This window comes from Lynx rufus, unplaced genomic scaffold (genome assembly GCF_022079265.1).
Source record: "Lynx rufus isolate CCGP_SWC_20201006 ecotype Redwood Valley unplaced genomic scaffold, mLynRuf1.p SCAF_9, whole genome shotgun sequence".
In the NCBI taxonomy this organism is placed as follows: Eukaryota; Metazoa; Chordata; class Mammalia; order Carnivora; family Felidae; genus Lynx; species Lynx rufus.
In genome coordinates this window covers 37,890,334-37,911,870 of record NW_025814897.1, presented here as the reverse complement: position 1 = coordinate 37,911,870, position 21,537 = coordinate 37,890,334, and the positions used below count along the sequence as shown (strand labels likewise).

Below are 21,537 nucleotides of genomic sequence, written 5' to 3'. Positions count from 1 at the left end.
ATCTAGGAGAACAGAGATGGGTATCCAGTAAAGATAGAGGGGCACAGCCTCCCCCCAATTTGTTCCTTGCCCGAACGTGTAGATCTGTCTGGGTGCAGAGCTCCAAAGTGTGAAGAGAAGGCCATCTTTGCACACTCCACTGGGTAAATTACAAGCAACTGTTCGACAAATTCAATCCACCATCCTGCAGCAGAAAGCCCAGATTTCCACCATTTCCAAGGCTAAAGGGCTCCAATTAGCAAATCCCATAGTAAATCTTCCTATGTTTGACATAAAGTGAGTATGACAAGCAGAAAAAATTCATGACCAGTGCTTTCATTTAAGATGCTCTAGTTGATAAACTTGAGAATTGCTTAATTCCCAATCTCTCCCCTCCTATAACTTAGGTCCTGAGTAACAGAGAGTTTGCTAATCTGAAATGAGAACACATATTTGTACTGTCTGCTATAAACGGTGGGGTTAAAACTATGCTGCCTGAGCTGAGAATAACTGGCAATATACTAGATGAGACAATAAGAATTAGAAAAACCTTCAAAATATGCTCATCCAAATGAAAGTTGCTTCCCAAAATTATCATCTTGGGAAGAACTCATTTTTCATTTTTGTCTTCAGAAAAAGTTCGCAAACCAAACTTTAAATCCAGTCCTATCCTATTAGTTATTTCTTGGTTTTGACCCAAAGCAGCTTTACCCATCTCGACTGTTTTCAAAGATCACCCTGGCAAGGATGAATATTATTGCACTGGTAATAATCCACTCAATGTGCTAAAAGCTCTGAAGACAATCACCAGAGGGAAAAAACCCGTAACTGTATTAAATAGCACCCTTATTAGCATAAGTCCAGCCTCCCAAAGGTGAATGCTTTTAAAAGGGCAACACGTATTTGACTATGGAGCTCTGGTACACTTGCTTACAACTCAGGCACAGGATTTCTGAATCCTCCCTCTTAGAACTGTTGACCAGAAAGAGACAATTTGATTCAATCTACAAAGTTAGGATAAAGCTGTAAATAGGTAGTCATGGCCAGCCTGTACAGAAGGGTCTTTAGCTTGAAATGGTGCTTCCATTTTTACCATATGTGGCATCATATGTGGCACATTCACTGGAAAAAGTTAATTATTATCTAAGGCATTGAAAGATGTTTGCTGACTTGGCCATTAGAACCCACTGGTGTGCTTGGGTCCTGGAAGCTTGGGTGAGGACCAAGAGGTCATGAATGTGGTAGACAGTTGATATGAGCAACGGAGCCAGAAGCAGGACCAAAGATATTGGAGGTAGCAGGAAGGCTCCCAAAGAAGGGCTGATGGGGCACCAAAGAGGTATGTTTCTTCTTGTGAATTTCCTTTTTTGGTTAACTCCATAATGTTCACCCTCAGGAGGGTCAACAGTCATGCAGACATTTTTTTTTTATTCTTTTCTTTAACAGCTTTGAAGGTTGGAGATGAAGAGTTTCTTTCTCCCCAAAGGACTTAATCTACTCTGCAGATTATGTAAAAATGGTTCAATATTTTAAGAAATATTTCTCAGAATTTCACCGTGACCCTCAAATGGTCATTCATTTCCCAACAAATCCTACCTGTGAGCTGTAGAGCCTAGGGGCTGAAAGTACAGCCTTCAAAGTAGATCATCGGATTCCTGGCTCTGCTACTTTAGAGTAGCAGAGTGTGTGACTTTGGAAAAGTTACTTAACCCCTCTGTGCCTCAATTGCCTCACCTGTAAGATGCAAATGACAGTATTTCCTTCATATAGGTGAAATGAGATACTGTAAGTAAGAGAGACACATGCCATGCCATGCAGGGTACATAACAGATACTACCTTTATTAACTATAAATGATTATTTAGCTCCTTCCTTATTATTTCCATTTTTATGATCTGAAGTCTGGGCCTAGGGAGGGTAAATCGCTCCCCACTCCCCATACTGCTGGACAATAAAAGAATCAAGGATATCGCTTCTCGGCCTTTTGGCTAAGATCAAGTGAAGAATCAAGGATAGGTTTCTTTTATTCCTCTAAAACTGTTTATGTTAGAATTTGAGACTTACTCCAGTACATCTCTTACATAAGAGTAATACTTGTTAAAAAATATTGATGTCATATGTGGTCCTTTCCATGATTATCACGATTGCCAAAATTATCTCATTTTATTCTAAAAAATCCCAGGATATATTGTTAATCAGCCTCGTTTACAGGCGAGACAATTCAGGCTTAGTGAGGTCCAGTGACTTGCTTGAGGTCACACAGTTAGGGAATGCCAGACTAAGAATCTGAACTCAGATTCGTCTAAACTACAAAGGCTATCCACGCTGTTAGGAAGTAGTTCCACAATACCGTTTGTTTATAAATGATCCCCAAATTACCTGCGTTAAGAAGAAACTCTGAAAATATACTCATGAGTCTCCTCAGGTCCCTTCCTCGTCAACTGCAATTAACCCCCCCCCCCCCGCCCGCTGCACCCCACATACACCTCTTAAGTGGCTAAGAGGGCCAAGCTTTACTTGGTGCAGAGCTCTTGAATCCCAGTTGAGCCCAGGGTTCTCCTGGCACACATCTAGGGCAAAGGTGAGCTTGGCTACAGTCTGTGGTGCCTTGTGGTATTCTTTTCTGGGCAGTAGCCATGAAAACTACTCTAGGAATGTGACTGGAATTAGGCTCAGTGCTGTCATACTATCCTGACATACTGATTTGACATGGAGCGTGTTGTCTTTGTGCTGGAAAACCAGTGCAGATCTGTCAAATTACACGCACAAAGCGACATTCAGACTTCCTTCCTTCCAGGAAGAGTTTCCTCTCTCAAGTTCCCTGGGGATCTGAGCTTACTCACCAATATGTGCTCTGGAGGCACAGAGCTATCTCCTCCTCCTATTCATGTCTGGGGCAGAATAAAACTTCTGCTTTATGTTAATCACAGGATATAAGGTAACCACAGATATTTTTTTCGTTTGTGTAGTGATGACGATTTCATCCTTTACATGTAACGCAGGCATTACTTTCTCCAAAACACTTCCCCTTGCAGGGTAAGATACCCAACCACTGGGCTATCATGTTATTACCCTTTCCATAGTATGAAAATGGTAGTTTTAAGGCCCGTTTCCCTCCACAGAATGTGCTTGCAGACAGGGCCCATACCTTATTTAATGCACCAGCATGGAGTCACAGCTATTATGATGGGTTGGGCATTTATACGTTTCATCAGTTGGTGTGGTATATACTGGCCATTACATATTCTTAACGCCGTGTCTGGGCTTATTTCAATATTCAATATTTTAATACCCGTATAACCACAACAGCCTGCACATGGCAGGTACTCAGGACGATGTTCACGTCCGCTTAGTGACCGATTCACCGACAGGATGAATAAACACTTGGGCGTATCAGAAACTTACTGGCAACTGGACACGTCACTAAAGGCATGAATTATAATGCAACATTCTTAATCAGCAAGAGACTTTGGTCACTGCAGATCCCAATGGCAGTGACTGTTCTACAAGGAAATACTAACTCTTGCCTCCAGATGCCCCAAGCGAGCCAGGCTTCCCGAGGCCTTCCTGGGAATCCAACAAGACCACTCCCGTCTTTGTGGTCTTGACTCTGTCCCCACACAAAAATGTAGCTGCAACCAAAGCGTGATGACCCAGCTGAATGGTCTCTGGGTCCTCCGCGTTTGGAGTAGCAAACTTACGGCCTTACCTGTCTGTGCTGTTGGGAGACTTGATACCCCAGTCCTGTGATGGGCTGGTTCTGCATTTTCTGAAGCAGGATCTTTTGCTGAAGAGGCAAGGGTGACCTTAGCAAAGGCTGGCTTGACAGAGGCTGGGCAGGCTGGGATGGCGGCGGCGGTGGCGGCGGCTGCGGCTGCGGCGGCGGCGGCGGCGGCTGCGGCTGCGGCTGCGCTGAAATCGAGCTCTGTGACTGCTGCTGCTGTGGCGGCTGCTGCTGTGGCGGCTGCTGCGGCTGCTGCTGGGTGTAGTGTAGGAGAGAAGGCTTACTCTGGGAAGGCAAAACAGAAGGCATCTGCTGGTTTGCTTGATCCGAGTTAAAATGGAACAAAGGCTTAGTGTTGCCATGACGGGGCTCCATGGCCGTGTGCGGGTTGTTAATAAAACTTCGACTGAGATCCTGAGGCTTTTGCTGCATGAGCACATCCAGGTGCCCGCCCTGGGCCGACGGGCTGGCCTTGTACATGTAGTTAGCCAGCACCTTCGACTGGCTGCTGCCGCCGGCCACCCCAGGCATGGGGGAGCTCTGCGGGCTGAATGGCTGCTGACCGAAAGAAGGGCTGGGGATCTTCTCCTGCCCGAATGGGCCCGGCGATGGCCCGGCGGAAGAGGGCAAGGCTGACCAGCTGGGAGCCTGGTGCTGCTGCATCCGGGCGTGCTGCTGACGGTTGGCAGCGATCTGTTTGAGCTGCTGGGCATGGGACACCTCCTGCCAGCTCGGCAGGGCCCGGCTTGCTCCTGAGGCTGTCTGAGGCTGAGCCTGGCTCTGCGGGACAGAAGGGACTGGGGATGAAGTGGAGAGGGCGGAGGTGGCCATGGAGAATGCAGGGCCGGCTGATGGGGGCCTCATCTGAGGAGAGCCCGAAGGACCCTGGGTCAGGCCGGGGGAGTATTCACTTTTGATCACTGTCTTCTCCATGGGCAAGGAGGGCCTGGGAGTGCTCCTCTGGCTTTGCTGACCCAAGTCAATGTTAAATGGGTCATCCTGCTTGATGGTGGCATTGATCATGTTCTCCAGCTCAAGATCACTCATGGGAGGCACAGATATGTTGGTCAGTTCATTGAACAGTTCCTGCAGCTCTGGATCCATCAACTGCTCTACAGGGTCATCTCCGTACCTACTGGAAAAAATATTCTCCTGGGTCATCTGGCCATCCATATGCTTACTACATGATACGGTCTCTCCTGGTTCCTTCTTCACTTCCTTCAAGCCCATGTTGAAGATGCCATTCCCAGGAGAATGTGTATGTGGTGGCAGAGTATTAGTCTTCCGCAGGGGTGCCTGGCTCATGGGCAAGGTCCCTGACATCATCTGATTTTGTCCATTATTTACTTGGAGGCCCCCTTGTCCTGCAGAGAGGTTCTCCCCGACACGGATTCTTTTGATATCAAGGAATGAGTTGTCGACAAAGCCATTGGGCCTCTTGCTGTTGGCAGGAGACAGGTTAACTACTTGTTTTCTTTTCAAGGAACCCTGGAGCTGAAAAACAGAGGGGGAATAAAAAAGAAAAATGTGAGCTATTAATCCAGAAATGCTTTTTAGTCAAAAGAGACATAATATTTAAGTGGGTTCCCCACCCGCCCATTTATACACAGGACGAAATCAAAAAGAAAAAGATACAAATGGAGCACAGTCTGGAATATAATAAAACTCACACTGGTGCAGACCAAACAGATTAAACTGTTTCTGGAGGAGCAGGTCAGTTAGTGGTTCGAGATCCCATCGGCTCCCGCGATTGGTACACAGGTCAGTGGATGAAAAATACTTCACACATTGTCAGGAGTTATTGATAATACCCACAACCCATCACCAAATGGAGTTCTCTGGAGCAGGCCCAAATACTCCACGCGCATGCACACACAACCCCACTCCGCTGCGGAGAACTGGGACGAGCACAATTTTGACCCAGATGGGAAACACCAAAGAGTCGAGAGCTAGGACACAGTTTCCAGGTTCTTCTTTTCACAGATTCATCGGTGAAACCCTTCATCACTATTATCCTCCAAGTACGTAATCAGCATAGTTGTTGTATTCAAGCAGGTAGCGTGCCTGCTGTTCTACTATTTTTCTTCCTATAATTCTGCGGCTTTGCATTTAAGCCCATGCAGCAACGCTGTGTGGGTGCAAGGAAGCCATGAGATTATCCTTTATCAAACGAGACGCTCCAAGCACAGATTTTCCTGGGGATTCACTTCTTGTGCTCCCCGTCTCGAAAACTTAAAGCCAAAACCAAGGTGCAGAGAACTGGTACTACCCACTGGTTCAGAGCTCAGGCCCTGGAGCTGGCTGAGTGGAGCTCAAATTCCTATTCTATCGCTGAGTACTAAGCGACCTTGCCACTTTACTTATCTGAGCCTCAATTTGTTTATCTGGAAAATGGGGACGATAGCCCTTAATTCATAGGAAGAAATGAGACGATGCATGTACAAGTTTGGCACAGTGTCGTTGTTGTAAGAACTCAATAAATTACAGTTTACAAAAAAATGACTTACTACGTTCTCGAAGAGGAGAGCCTCTCTAAACAGCAACATTAACAACAAAATGCTGAAGTACTTCGTGCACTGACTCAGTGATTAGATTGTATTACATGGACTTTAGATATCATAGGGAAAGGAATTAAGGACCATACGATCATACCAATAAATCAATAAGAAACGAAACATTCACCATGGATCTTGAGATCCTTGTTGGTTTGCCTCTAAAGTGTATCTATCCAAGTGCGGCTTTCCGAGTGCCATGGACCCACTTAAATTATTTAATGTTTGTTCAGAATAATTATAAAAAAACCTGAGGCAGGATACTTCCCGGATACAAAATTCTATCACTTTTCTTTCCCTTCCATCTCACTACCACTCCCTCACCCTCCTGAAGATTTCTAGGTAACCTAATTAGAGAACGAAATTAACCTAACTGAGCATCTATTATATGCCAACTGCTTTAAATATGGTTATTTTTCTTAGTCTTTACAAAAAAACATTAGATCTGTATTAATTTATAGCTATTATTTTATAGATAAGAAAACCAAGGCTCAGAGAGGCTAAGTAACTTGCCCAGTGTCACACAGCTAGTAAGTGGTAGACTTTTAACTCAGAGTCTGTGTAATTCTAAAGCCTGTGGCATTTCTACATATTATGTGGCAATCAGCTTGTTTAGGGCTAGGGTCTGCCCAGCACGAAAAGGCCAAGGGCAGTGAACACAGAGACATCCTGTATCTCTGGTAAAATGATGAGGAATATGGGAATGGCCAGGATGCAGTTACAGGGCCAAATGTGAACAGTATGTTTCTTGTCATTTAGTTCATCAATTCCTATTTCAATAATCCCTTATCTGTGGTTTTGCTCACTCACAAGTGCTATATACTTAGCGTGGATGCTCCATGCTGCTATAGCCAGTTTTTACCTTTTCCTGTTGCTAATTGGTAATCAGAGAAAGGAACCTGGCCTAAACTGGGCCAATAAGTTCCTTCCATGGGAATACTGGAATTGGAGAAAGTGAGACCAGGCTTTCTTTGGATGGCTGCACGGTCATTATAAAACTTGTGAGTTGTTGCAACATGTCAACCAAAGCCACAGAGGAAGTGAGTCTGTAGAAAGAGAGAAGACTTAACACAGGGAGGGGAGACACAAGTTTTGGCAACATTTGAGGGCTGGATTTCAATCCCAGGTCTGTCTGTCTCTTGCCTTGTTTTCCTCGGTACACCGTGGAATCTTTAGAATAAATGCCCCTTTTTGCTCGAGCGAATACAAGTTGGGCTTCTGGTATCTTCAGCCAAGGGGCCTAACCAAGTCCCGTAACCAAGTCCCGCGAGATTTCACTTTTCACTTTGGGCGATGGGCAATTTGCAGCAAGACATAGGCGTACTTTGCACCTGGGTGTGAAGGTCCCCACTCCGCCACCTCTACTGTCTCCTGCATGTTTTGCTGACCACTAAGCTCTCAACTCACTAACTAGGCAACCTGGAAGGACACTGTCAGCCCTCACCACATTCAGCAGACACTCAAGAGGGGCCCCCATCAGTGCTTGTGGGGGGAGGGGGTGGTCAGGAAGAACACAGACCAGAGAGGCTCAGCCGTGTTACTTCAGGAGGGGCCACAATGTTTATTTCAGCCTAAGTTACATTTTGAAAGTTTTTTCATAACGAGGAAAGAACAAACAAAGGAGTACACTCTTTTTCCAGGTTTGGGTTATTGCCTTTGATCTATTTTCCACTGCTTTGAAAGAACCTGTTCTGCCAGATTCTCCCACTGCTCGGGCCCCTCCCTAAGAAGTGGGAAGCAGCAGGGCACTTTCTCTAAGCCATCCGGATTGGAGACGCAGTAACAGAATTAGCGCTGGCTGTGGTAGCGGTGGTGGCGGTAATAATAATAATAATAGTAATAATAATAATAATAATAGCATAGTCCTTTATTGAGGGCATGTGTGCTTGGCATGATGGGAAGTTCTTTGTATGGATAATCCTCACGACAACTAAGAATCGTCACCACACCTCCATGAAGTTGATATCTTTCCTACGCAGCGCCCTCCCCGTCCCCAGTTTTACAGATGAGAAAATAAAAGTGCGGAGACTGAGACTTCAAGGTTACGCAAATAACACACAGCAAAGCCGGGAATCAAACCAAGTGTCTCCACAGCAGAGCCTGTCCTGTGTAGTAAATGGCATCAGTGGTATCCTTTATAAACGGTGTTATCTCTTAGAACACTTTCCTGCCCAGACCTAGAAAATAACAGGCACTGAGGGAGTAAGAATGGTTTTTTTAGGCATATGTGTGGTGTCAGGACCAGCACAGCTGGATGGATGAGTTAAAATGGGGAACAGAAGTCCTCCTTAAGTGACTGCATTGTGCAGTAGATCAAAGACATTCCTTCAGGACTCCATACTTTACCGAGAGACTTTGGGGGACAGTCTGTGCCCTGCTTCATAGAACTTTCTAATCAAATTATGTCACCAAGACCCACCAAATGCACAGCCCCAGTAGATACCAAACTACTGGCACAATACAGTCAATGATTCTCAAAGTTCAACCTTTACTTTGACGTATTTCCTTTGCTGCATTAAAATTTCTCCAACAGATATATGGCGTTGAATTACGGTATAGAGTCTCTAAAAGTTCTGTGACAAAACACAAATATTATAGAAGGAGTAGAGAAAGAACCCAGTTAGTCATTAATACCTCAGTGAGAAATAGTTCATCAGAAAAATCATTGCTGTTTTACCAGGCCAAGAATAGTCCCAAGAAGTGAGACTCAAACGGAGGAGTGAAGAGCTGGGTTTAAACTGAGAAGGAGGGACAGGCCTAGGGGAGTTAGGAGCTCCACACTGGGAACTTTTGAGTGATTCGGCTAGCCAGGGTTGGGGAAAGGACCAGCAACTTCCAGAAAGCAGTTAATAACAGCGAAATGGTAGAGGGAAGAGTCTCCACAAATAGATCTCTTACTCGGGGCTGACTTACCCATTAGACACTGTCAGGACAGTGCCCAAGGCCCATGGTAGTCTTAGGGGCCCACAAAATTGCTTGTATTTCTTTTAAAAACAGAAGAAAAACTGAAATTTTAGGTTGAAGAAATGTTTTAACACATAGCAATAATATATTTATCTTTACGTCAACAGAGTCATAAAATACTATTTTTTTTTATATATATATATGAAATTTATTGACAAATTGGTTTCCATACAATTGTGCAAGGGAGGGTTTGCCTGGGTGGCTCAGTCAGTTGAGCATCTGACTCTTGATTTTGGCTCAGGTCATGATCTCACGGTTCGTGAGTTCGGGCCCCTCATCAGGCTCTGTGCTGGCAGCATGGAGCCTGCTTGGGATCCTCTGTTTCCTTTTTCTCTGCCCTCCCCTGCTTGTGCAAACTCTCTGTCTCTCTGTCTCTGTCTCTCTGTCTCTGTCCCTCAAAAATAAACAAATAAACTTAAAAAAAAAATTTTTAATTGGGTGAGGGAGAAGAAGGGGCCCTCAATAACAAGAACACCTGAGACCCACCAGAGGCTCTTACCTAATACTCGCTGTGTATGGATGGGTATTTTAAGATGGGTACTCTTAAAATACGAGTGGCATAGAGTCTAGTTTAATCTTCCCACAGCTCTCTGAACATGTATCCTGATCCTCATTTTATAAGTGAAGAGTCTGGGGCTCCTGACATTCAGATTACACAGTGAATGACACGGAGGCAGGGTGCCAAGCCAGGGATGTCTGCTTCCAAAGTCCTCGTTCTTCATCACTAACCACCCCCACTTGCTTTCCTCTCAGCCGTCCCCTTGCCACATGCTGACACCGTTGTGGACACAGCGGGCACAGAGAACCAAGACCAAAGGGTAACAGAATGAAGATGTATTGCACACACAGGACAAGGGTAAGGGCATTTGGGACTTGCGGGGACGGACAGCAGGGAAAAAGTGGTGACATCACTGGTTGGAGGTTGACAGTAAAAAGCTCAGGACGTCACCCTCAAGGCTCCAGTAGAAGAAAGGGAGGAGACAAAGGGTCTCTTGGTCATTCTGAAAGATTTAGTAGGCATCCAGAGAGAATTCTGTACCATATCCTATCAAATCGCCCTTGGCCTGAAGGAAATACACAGATGATTAAGCTAGTGGTGGAATGAAAAGGCTTCAAATGAGCGCTACATGTTACTATGTACACTTTTTCCATCACCAAGACAGACTAAGGGGCAGTTTTCGTTTTGTACAATAAATCTGCACCCCAAACTTGTTACGTTGAGTTTGTGAGATTATAATATCACCCTTTCACTGGCCATTCAAGGAAAAGGGCTTCTTTGGGGAATGATTTCAACACAGCAAGTCTGGACTGGTTTGCATACTAAATCACTGCACTCTGCTGAGATCCAGCAGCCTGTTTCCTTTCTCTCCTCCTTGTTCTGATTCTTCCCTGTGAACACCTCGATGCTATCTGAGGCCTGTGGTCTCTGCTGGGGGAAGGCTTAGGCCTGCTCAGGGCCAGGTCCTGACAGAGTGACCGGCCTACCCCAAGAGCTGGAGAAGGAGGTGCGGACATGGTGCCTGTGGCTGACGGAAATCCGGCACATGGCGGAGTTGAGGCCGGGGTCCCTCAGTATACTCTCTTTTGAACAGCTGTACTCTGCTCTTCCACAGGACTCGAAATGTAAACTTCCTGGAGGGATTTAAAAATGCCATTATTGTGCAATCCCCTGGTTTCTGTTTCTTGCCCTGCTCCCTATCCTCTTCCACAAAATAAATGTGTTCTTTGTCTTCTGGGCTGCCCTAGAAACAGGGAATATGCCACACAAAGGTAACAATTCAGTCCATAGGTCACATTTTTTCCCCCAAGTAGATTTCTTTCTTTCTTAGCAGGGCATGAGCATAAGAACTGAATTTACCGCTTCTGAGATACTCAAGCGAATGAATATCTTGGTCCCATCTTCTGTAAACTTTCCTCAGGCCATTTTACTCACGGCTGATTAGTGATGGGGTGGGGATAGACCAATCCTTCAAATGCTTTATGACTCTTGAGTTGATTCCTAATGTAAGAAAGTTTGGGATCCTGGAACAGTAAATTCCAGCTCAACACAGTACGAGGAGGTGAGTCGATTCCTCCTTGACTCTCTTGCCGCAAACTAACTAGATGGGATTTTGAGGCTTTTGCAAAAGCTCCCACTTCTTATTTGGCCCTTGTAGATTTCTCAGCTACCTTGTATTGTGAGGTATTGTCTTCTGTCTGCATAGTACTTAGGTTTGCCCGACTAGATTTTAAGCTCTTCGAGGGTGGGCATTGTACCTTATGCTTGACTGGGTTCCTCTCAGTACCTACCACAATCACAGGTGTTCACACAGTAGTTGGTGGGTTGATCTCAGAACTTGGAAAACTGGATCCTTCTAACTATTGAGCAGTAAAACAGTGGTAAGAAGAAGGCTGTGGCTGTGGGAACATTTTTATTTCCAATTCCCAAGCAATTTAATGGTTCCGCTGGAGTTTTGCTTGAGTGATCATGTTCTTCTGAACCCTGAAGTCAGAAGAATGTGAAGCCCCAAGAACTGTAACCACATTGTCACCCATGTATAAACAAAAAGGGCAGAGGCGCATGAGGCTTTGTGACAGACTCTTGCTCTTGTGGGGCCTGTTGAAGGGACTCCAAAGCTGGGGAGTAATTCTTAGCCCCAGCTCTACTCCACGCCCTATATGAGTGAAAGCACTAGGTCTGGAAGAAAGTGACGGCACATATCTTGTATGTTTTTCAGTAACTTATGCTTCTACTCTTTCAAGAAAAAGTAGGAACGTCTTTTTTTTTTTTTTTTTTTTTTTTTTTGTAAAAGGTGTCAGGGAAGGCCTGTGAGATCTGTTTGGGAAATTTGTTCCAGAACTTTGTTCCATAATGCTTGAACTCTGAGAAATGAGACAATCCGAGTGAAGAAAAGACATACCCTTCATGAAATCCAAGACAAAATGTTATATGGAAGCAAGAACACTGCCAATTTAGGATCTTCCAGAGAAAATAAGTGAACACTGTCCTTCTAAAGATACTAAACACCAAATGTCCCATATTCAAAATTTCTTCAATGCCTCCCTGCCCCCTCCTATGCTTCATGGCTGGCTGTGGAAGACTCAGTAGAAGAGCTGGAATTGGCTATAGAAACACTCCTCGTTACAGTGCGGAGGAAGTGTATTTCATCACAGCGTTTTCTCAGTTTGGCCAATTCCACCAATTCCACTTGGAGAATGTTGCCAGTTTATCGTTAACCTACAAAGTATTCACTGAGAAAAAAGGAAAGACAGGAAGACATCCTATTTTCTGGAGGCCAATGGGAGGACGTGGGATTTCGAAAGAGCATGGAATTCAACCTGGGATGTACGCACTGCTCTCCTGCAATTTATCGTAGAAGCTTGGACCAGTCACTTACCTACCTGCATGATGGGACGCAACCATATACGTAGAGCACCTTCTATGCTCCCAGCTCAGAGCAGTGCTCTGTTACTGGGAGGCGAGGTGGAACATGAACCCAAGCCTTGGTGATGTTTCCTGTTGTTATCCTGACTGTTATGTGCCAGGCATGTGCCAAAGGCAAACTGAAGCCAACAACAGGGGCTTTTCCTCATCTGTAAAGGGAATTTGTCTACTCATTCATTCAAAGGTATTTATTTGGCACCAAGTATATAATTCTGTGAGACTGTCCATGTCATAGGGCTGTCGTGAGGACCAAGTGGTTAAAGCACATAAACAGCCTGGAAAATTGGTCTTAGAACATAATGCTCAATAAATGTTAGGACAAAAAAAAAAACACCAATAAACCAAAAAAAGAAACCCAAGAAACAAAAAGAGATTGACCAGTCTGTCTGGAAACAAAGCAAAAAGTAACAATGCAATGCGATGGTTTTTCTGCGGTTGTGCATGGGATGACGGTCACAGAGGGAAGGAGACTTTGCTTGGATAAGATAGGAAAGGAATCGCTCTCCTTTCCCTTCCAATGAAGTGCCCCCTGATATGTGAATAAATATGATGCTTTGTGATATTCTGATGTTTTGCTAGTGACAGTGTCAACAAAAGCTGTTGTTTAACAACAGGGGGACGTTTAAATCAAAAAGTTCAAAGTAGAATTATTTTCCCACATTGGCTACTATTTTAATGTCATTCCAGATCTACTCAGTGATAACCAGCGTGATTATCCTGCTGACTACATCCTTAGTCATCCTGACGAGTTGCTGCAATTGTTGTAAGGCGGGGACCTGCAGGGGCCATCTTTCAGAGATTGACTCTCCGTGTTTAGCAGAAAAATGAACAGAATATTCTACCAAAGCTTGAAAAACCCAACTGCTTTGTGCATGAAATACTTTACTCATGACTCATTTTTTGCCCGAAACATATCGAAGTGACTCCAAAGTAAATGCTATGTATAAAATGTTGGCAATTCTCGTGAAATCTTTAAATGTCTTCCTCAGCAGAATGTACAATGAATTGAGCATCATTAATCAAGTGGCTTCTCTCTCTCTCTCCTTTAGCCGGAGGGCCCTGTCTGGAAGCTTTCGTTCTAAGGGGCTTAGCTCAAGGTCCACCTCCTTGGCGAGGCTTTGCCCTTCTACCTTACGTTCTTTCTTCCCGCTTTAATGATTTTAGCACTCTCTGATTTGTTTTTGGTAATTGATTCGGGTCTGTGAGTTTTTTTCACTTCAATATCACGCCAAATCAGTGGAAGACAGAATACTTCTACATCTCATCTCCTCCCACTAGCCCCATCCAGCACTAGCCTAGGGGAGCCCCCCTGAACTAGCTGGTGATCTGACTTCCGGGGCGCTCAGTGGTCTGGGAACATCAGATGAGTCAGTTTATGGGACATCTAAGATCCTCTGCCATTGCTGTGAACCACACCCCCTTTATAAACCCTAGGGCTGATTCTTAGCGACTCTTTGTCCAACTGTAGAGCTGACAGCTCCTAGAGAGGTAGGGACAGCCTGAGTGTTTGAAGAGGCTGCTATTCTTTTCTTATGCTGGCAGGAATTGGACGCATTCCAAAACCTTGGTCCATTTGAATATCAGGAAAACCCAGACGGCAGAGAGAGTGCCCTAATACCATTCCAGGGTTGTCTACTAATTATCTGGGGGCTTGAACATGACTACTAGAGAGCTCTCACCTTTTTGTAAAATAACACAAAACACAGCCACCCCTAATTCCCTGGAGGCATGTCTCCTTCATCTTCAGTGGCTTCTCTGACTCGAACAGGTATTAAAGGTCCCTGTCCTTCCAGCTTCTTTCTCTCAGATCACAGTCTTCATTCTTCCAGCCCCCACTGCTTCGAACACAGCAGGCTACCAAGTATCCTTTGACCACATTCTGAGAATTTGACCCTGCGTGTTGCCTCTCCCCACCCCAATCTGTTGTCCTTGTAGCAACAAAACCGCCCAAGCTTCAGCTACTATATCACTTATTTTTTAATTATTTTTTTACATTTCTAAAACAGGAAAGGTGACTTCAGCTTCAAGCCTTTGCATATACTGTTCCCTTTCACTGGAATACTCTGCCTCCTCTCACCCATTCCCCTCTTATCAGAGCTGGCTCCTCCTTTTCCTTTACTTCTTACTTGAATGTGACCCTGGCTGCCATTTTCCCTGGACACCTGGCTAAACTACGTTCTCACTGTTGTTTCCCATGCCAACCTTTTGATTGTTTCTTTATGGTCCTTATAACTTCTAAATATTTTCATTAATTTGCTTCCAATTTTTTTTTTTAATTTTTTTTCAACGTTTATTTATTTTTGGGACAGAGAGAGACAGAGCATGAACGGGGGAGGGGCAGAGAGAGAGGGAGACACAGAATCGGAAACAGGCTCCAGGCTCTGAGCCATCAGCCCAGAGCCTGACGCGGGGCTCGAACTCACGGACCGCGAGATCGTGACCTGGCTGAAGTCGGACGCTTAACCGACTGCGCCACCCAGGCGCCCCTGCTTCCAATTTTTAAGTCCGTCTTCCATGTTATAAAATAAGCCCTAGAGAGGGAGGCTGGAGCCCTGTCTTGACCACTATCACTCACCTTAGTGTAGCCCAAACAAATAGGAGATCAACAATATTGTTTAAACAATAACAAAAAACATCTAGAAGGAAACACTTCAAGATGTTCTGATGGTGCAGTGATGGTTTTTCCCCCCATTTTATTCATATGTCTGTTTTCTCTCTTTTTTTTTTTTTTTTTTTTTTTTTTTTGACACAGAACATAGACGGTCTATGTAGTTAAGACTAAAGTGAATGTGTGATCCAGCATGTCTGTCCTTGGTCACAACTCTCCTCTGAGAATCTGACCCCACATCTCCGGGTTGAGGGCTTCTGATCATGGGACATCCCGTTTCCCCCAGCCTCAGCAGACTGCATCAAAGTGGACATTTGACTCAAGCTGAACAAATTAAATGCTTTTCTCATAATTGGGAAAGAAGACCTTCTCAGCAGTCTCTGTGCCCTTGCAATGAAAGGTATGCAGGGCTGCCCCTACTGGAGTCATTCTCAGTTGTGGACAGTGAGAGACACGGAGAGCAAGCCCAACAGGAGAAAGTGCATTGCTAGACAGAAAGCAGGAGGGAGGGAGACAGAGACAGAGACAGAAGGGAGATTCCTGAAGGTTTCCAATTCCTGGTTCTAGGACTCTGGGACACTCACTTATATTTCCTGTGATTGAGACACCTGTACCTTCCAATAAATCTCCCAGTTTTTCTTTTCTTTTCTTTTCTTTTTTTCTTTTCTTTTCTTTTCTTTTCTTTTCTTTTCTTTTCTTTCTTTTTTCCTTTTCTTTTCTTCCTTTTCCTTTTCTTTTTTCTTTCTTTCTTTCTTTTCTTTCTTCTTTCTTTTTCTTTCTTTCCTCCGTGTACTTTACAACCACGTCTGTTACTTGCAACAAACAATTCTCAACTGCAACAAAGATGTACGGAAGCCAGTAATTACATTCACCCTAAAGTTTTCACAAGGTGAATGCATACTTTTCTTGACTGATTAAAATTGAAAAGCTGAGGAGAGGTGAAAGGCACACATTTCTTTTGGTTTCTCTTTCCACTTTCCACGTGTGGTCATTCACCCGGCTCTTCCATGACCCTTTGTGAAAGCAGAGCATTATATGAGTTACGAGTGAGGCCGCAGTTCCGTGACAGCAGTGTGCTAACAGGGTTCCATTGTCTCCACATACCTCTACACCGCATACCGGGGGGAGGGGGGGTGGTCCAGAGATGACATCACCACCAATTCTCCCCTCAGTGCATGAAAACATTCCGAAAGGAAGACTTCCATCCGAGTCATGTTCGGACAACCCGGGGCCACAGCGTGCTAACCGGCTGGGGTGCAATCACCTGGAGACAGAGCCAGGATGAGCAGACCTTTTAAGAGGTCCCCGCAATTTCAGGCCCATTTTTAACTCCATTACAAAGGAATGTTAAGCAGCATTTAGAGGGAGTTTGGCAAAGTACCTGAAAGCACCAAACAGCTCCTTTGATGTTCTTGGCATTGATGCCATCATTCTCTTGAAACTTCTGAAGAAGTATTTTTCTTATAGCAACTGTGTCTAGGTTCAATTTAGAGTGTTGACGTGTGTCTTCTCTGGTCTAATGTCAGCCTGAGCAACCATGAACCACATAGACAGATGCTCTTTTAGAGAGGACCTCAGCTTTCACTTCAGCCTGTGTTTATTTTCACATCAAAGACACATCTAAGGGGAAATTGCTTAACTAGCTCTATGAAACATGAAGAGGTTTACAGAGATATTTGGTTATAATTGAAAAAACCCAAACCCAAACCTACACTCCCAGCAATTTAAGGCTTTCATGCCCGGAAATGAGAATTTATAATGGCAGATAGAAAAACGTTCCTTTGCTTTCCATGAATGTCTGAATGCAGACTTTTTCAAGCGGGAACTCAAATCCCACTATTTGCCATACATTTATGGGAAATGATTCTTGATGATTTAAATGGCATTCACTGGGGGACAATAAAGCCTTTATATTGTTTGCAGTTTAACTACCCTTTGAAGCAATGTCCTATAGCTATCCAATGCCCTCACTTTGATCTAACTTGCTCAGCCCAGTAATTATATGACTGAGATGAATTCTCCACCTGACAGGTTCCAATGCTTCATGTGTGGCCATATTCTTTGAAGAGGGGGAAGGAAACCTACCTAGACTGGAAAATAAAACTTGAAGCTAGTCAAAATTGTGAATCAAGGGTAATTCTCTGTGTCAAAGCAGTGGGCTGGAGGAAAGGCCTTCTTCCATATGATGAGAACCACTGTTTCCCAGTCCATGCTTATGTTCTTCTTGCAATCTTTAACTGAGAACACGCTACAGCTCCTTTCTGTGAATTTTTTTCATGATAAATCAACGTTCATCATTGTAAAAAAAAAAAAAAATACGAGCAGAATTACTAACCTGGGGCTTGGGTATCTGCTGACTGACTGCTACCTGATGAGAAAGGACCGCCCACGCCATTATGAATGGCCACGGGATAATCAGACAAGTAAAAGAGTTCATTTTGCACCATTCCGCAAAGAAGACTGTTTACTGAGTTAAGTGTGCTGAAAATGTAAAAAGCGCAACCCTAACTCAGGCAGCTCATAATCCTCAAAAATATTACTGCTCTTTATTCCATTTGCCTTTTCGACACAATATAGGACAGATTCCAACCAAGCAAGCTCACCAACTGCAACTGTGGAAATTGCTTTTAATCTGGGGCGCCATCGAGAGTGACACCACTGGGACTTTCGCCCTCACCCCAAACATCCATTTCTTCCCTGTACCTGGCTCACAATATCTTGTATTCACTCGTTAGATTTCTAGACGATAAAATACTTCCTTATCCATGACCAGATCTCTGCATTTGTCATGTCTTCATGCATGCCATTCCAATCGCAAAATGGGTTTTTCTCTTTGACTGGTGGATTTTCTTCACCATTCTCAAATCCCAACTCAAAACCCACTCCTTCTCAGAGCCTCACTGTGATCGCTGCTCTATTGTTTTGTGCTCCTCCATGGTTTACTTTCTTTGTGTATGTAATGCTTCTGGCTTGTAACTGTTATGGTACGTTTTCAGTCCCCCCAGGCAAGATTGTGAACAATGTTACATGTCTTCTAACGCTACTTGAGGCAATATATTATTGTGAGTGTGAGCTCTGGCATCAGATGTAAGTCCTGGTTCGGTCCTCCACGAGACAGGAGGCTCTGGATGATTTACCTAATCCTACCAGCCTCAGTTTTCCTTCTCTGTATAATGGAGGTGATAGTTCCAATTCCTTAGTTGTAGTGAGTCTCAAATAAGACAATGTCTATAAAGTAGGTACTCAAAATGCAGCAAATAATGGATTAATAAATACTAGGTATTTTTAGTTTTCAGGGTCCCCTCACAAGCCCCAGATGAGAGTTGAGCATATAGCAGGAAAGAAAAGGTTCAAACAGCCTTCATTGAGTGCTCAATAGAAGGCATCTTACATACATTATCCCATTGAATCCCAGCTTCCCTACTTATTAGCAGTGTAACCATGGGCAAGCTACCTAACTTCTGTGCTTTGACTTTCTCTTCTGTGAAATTGATATTACAACTGCACTTACATCATAAGCTGCGCCGATTACATGAATACATGTAGAATGCTTAAAATAGTCCCAACACATAGAAAATGCCCGTAACACCAGCTTTTATTATTATTTTCAATATTAAATTCTTACAACAAACTTGAGAGTAGATACAAACAGCCTCGCTTATAGGTGAGAGAAATGAGGCCACAAAAGGTTGTCCAGCTACTCATTGAACCAGATTTGCCTGACTGTGAAAATCCATGCCCTTTATGCAATGTATTTGCTGGAGGAAACTTCCATTTCATGCTAGGGAATTATTCCGGGGAAGCTCTATAGTGACAACTAGGTCCTCAGGGAACTGTCCATCATGGGCAAGGCTGACAGTGAAGCAGTCCTGGCAGGAGCGGGTAAGAGGTGGGGCTCAGTAAGATGTGGGACAGGGCTTCTCTGGCTCAGTCACCATGCAGAGGAATGTGGTCCTAATTTTGAAGACCATGGGTAGACATCAAAGCATTTTAAGCAAGGAAGTGACATGATCTGTAATGTATTCTAGGATTTTTTTTCTTCTATTTTTACTCTAACAACCGAATAGCTGTGGGTGGATTGGAGATAGGACAGCATAAGCCAGAAGGCCAGTGAGGATGTCTCAGCCTCAGTAAGAGACAGTGCGAACTGGGTGTGAGCGAAGGTGGTGGCAATAGAAAAGGAGATCATGGGAAAGAACTTAGGAACCAGAAACCAAATGAACTTTGTGATTAATTCCATGTGAGAAAGGAGTGAGGGCCAAACACAGACTTCTAGATTCATGACTGAGTGGGTGATGGAATCATTTGCTGAGAAAAAAGAATGTAGGGGGAGGAGCGTGGTTCCTGACAGGATGGTGGGGAAGCAAATGATGGGTCTGAATTTGAATATGTTGAATTTGAGATGTCGTGGGGCACATAAGTGGAGATGTCTCATTGCCAGCCAGAGAGTCAGAGCTGCAGACCAGGAAGGAGCGCTGACCATCTATACGGGGCGGGGAGAAAGGCACATAAGCGTTGGTGAAATGAATGTGGTTGCGAGTGTCCGGTGAGGAGTGAGAAGGGAAGGGATGGGAATGGAATCCTGGGGATATCAAAATTCAAGGGGAGAGGAATAAAAGTCAGGAGATGAGCAGCTGAAAGAGCTGAAGGAGAAAACTTCGGCGGGGGACGGGGGGTGTGGGGGCAACCCCATCAAATGAGCAAAAGCTACCTGGCACAAAGGCAGTGATCTCTCACATCTGGCATTTGATGGTGGTTGGGGGAAGACACCAAATTATAGTGTGTGCTGAGGATGGAGTGGGGAAGTGGCGAAAGGGAAATTAAGTGGGTAGATTATTTTTCCTGAATGCCAAGGTGAGAGGGAGGATAGCAGCCATAGGGAGTCTTAGGGTAGAAGGTTGTCTTATCACTTTTTGTATCCTTTACAGCAGCAAGTAAAATACTTTGTATTATGTAGGTACCCGGTTAAACAATATTTGAGTGGGCGGTTCTGCCTTATTCTTTGATTTTATCTCACTCATTTCTTCCATGTTTTCTTCTCTTCTCTATCCCGGTAAGGATGCAGCGAGGCTGCCGTTCCTTATTCAAATATTACTGGGGCGCCTGGGTGGCGCAGTCGGTTAAGCGTCCGACTTCAGCCAGGTCACGATCTCGCGGTCCGTGAGTTCGAGCCCCGCGTCAGGCTCTGGGCTGATGGCTCAGAGCCTGGAGCCTGTTTCCAATTCTGTGTCTCCCTCTCTCTCTGCCCCTCCCCCGTTCATGCTCTGTCTCTCTCTGTCCCAAAAATAAAAAAAAAAAAAAAACAAAAAACAAATATTACTAACTAGATGGGAGGCACGGAGTTTGCCTGCTTCTTCTGAAGTGGTTGAATCAATAATGTGTGATAGGAACTTCGGTACACGCGAAACCAGCCGAGACCCAGGGGGAGGAAGGCCACGAGAAGCACAGGTGACGTTGAGAAAGCAGCAGTGTTGCATGGGTTTCACGTCCAAATGCATACGGGTAAATGGGAAAATCCTGTTTGGGGAACGGAAAAGCCACCCCAAGAAAGACATAAAAAAGAGATGGATGGCTTTGGGCGGCTTCAAGGAGAATCCCAGTAGTGCAGATTTTCAGGAAATCTACGGACAGCAAAAGCCTATTTAAAATGTTATCCTGCTTGATCTTGATAGCCAAAGATACTTCAAAGCACTAGGATTGGGTCTAATCACTTGTTAAATTAAGGTCACATATGGGACTGCTTTTGACCAGACAGTTTCATGCTACTGAATAAGAAGGATCTAATGAAGTTTGATCTTGGGACGTCTATCATTATGTATTATCAAGCCTATCATTTTCTCCATCAAAGAAAATACAGTCAGAAAATAGGAAGAGGAGCAGGGAGAGAACAATCCAACAACCTTCGATCCATCTACGCATCATCAATCGAGGCCATTCTCCATTCTCTGTGTTCACCTCACAAGCACACACCATTTAATTTTTGCTTTTGCTTCTCATCATATTTTTAAACGTTCAATATCATTTAGTACCACTCTTTCTTCCTCCAGGAAACGTTGTGTCACAGGTGCCTTTTCCTTTCTCTATTACTTTTGGCAGTAGAAAGAGAATTTTTTTCCTCCCTCCCATTGACCTTTACCTATCCCTAGCAAATTCATTGCTTTATGACAAGAGGTAACACGGTCATACGCAGATGCAATTTATCTTTGCGCACAGTTGGTCTGTGTGCATGTGTCTGTGCGGGCGTGCTTCTCTTCTATTGTTTGACTCCTTTTAACTCCACTCAGATC

The 21,537-nt window shown here is 44.4% G+C and overlaps 1 protein-coding gene across 2 annotated transcripts in view; it reads right to left on the bottom strand.

Annotated features, from left to right (window-relative positions):
* MAML2 (mastermind like transcriptional coactivator 2) overlaps window positions 1-21,537 on the bottom strand; it is a 348,649-nt gene that overhangs the window by 107,933 nt on the left and 219,179 nt on the right. For both annotated transcript variants that reach the window (XM_047070138.1, XM_047070137.1), the window contains exon 2: window positions 3,688-5,196. In XM_047070138.1, the coding sequence (XP_046926094.1) occupies window positions 3,688-5,196 (1,509 nt within the window). The remainder of the gene's footprint in view (window positions 1-3,687; window positions 5,197-21,537) is intronic.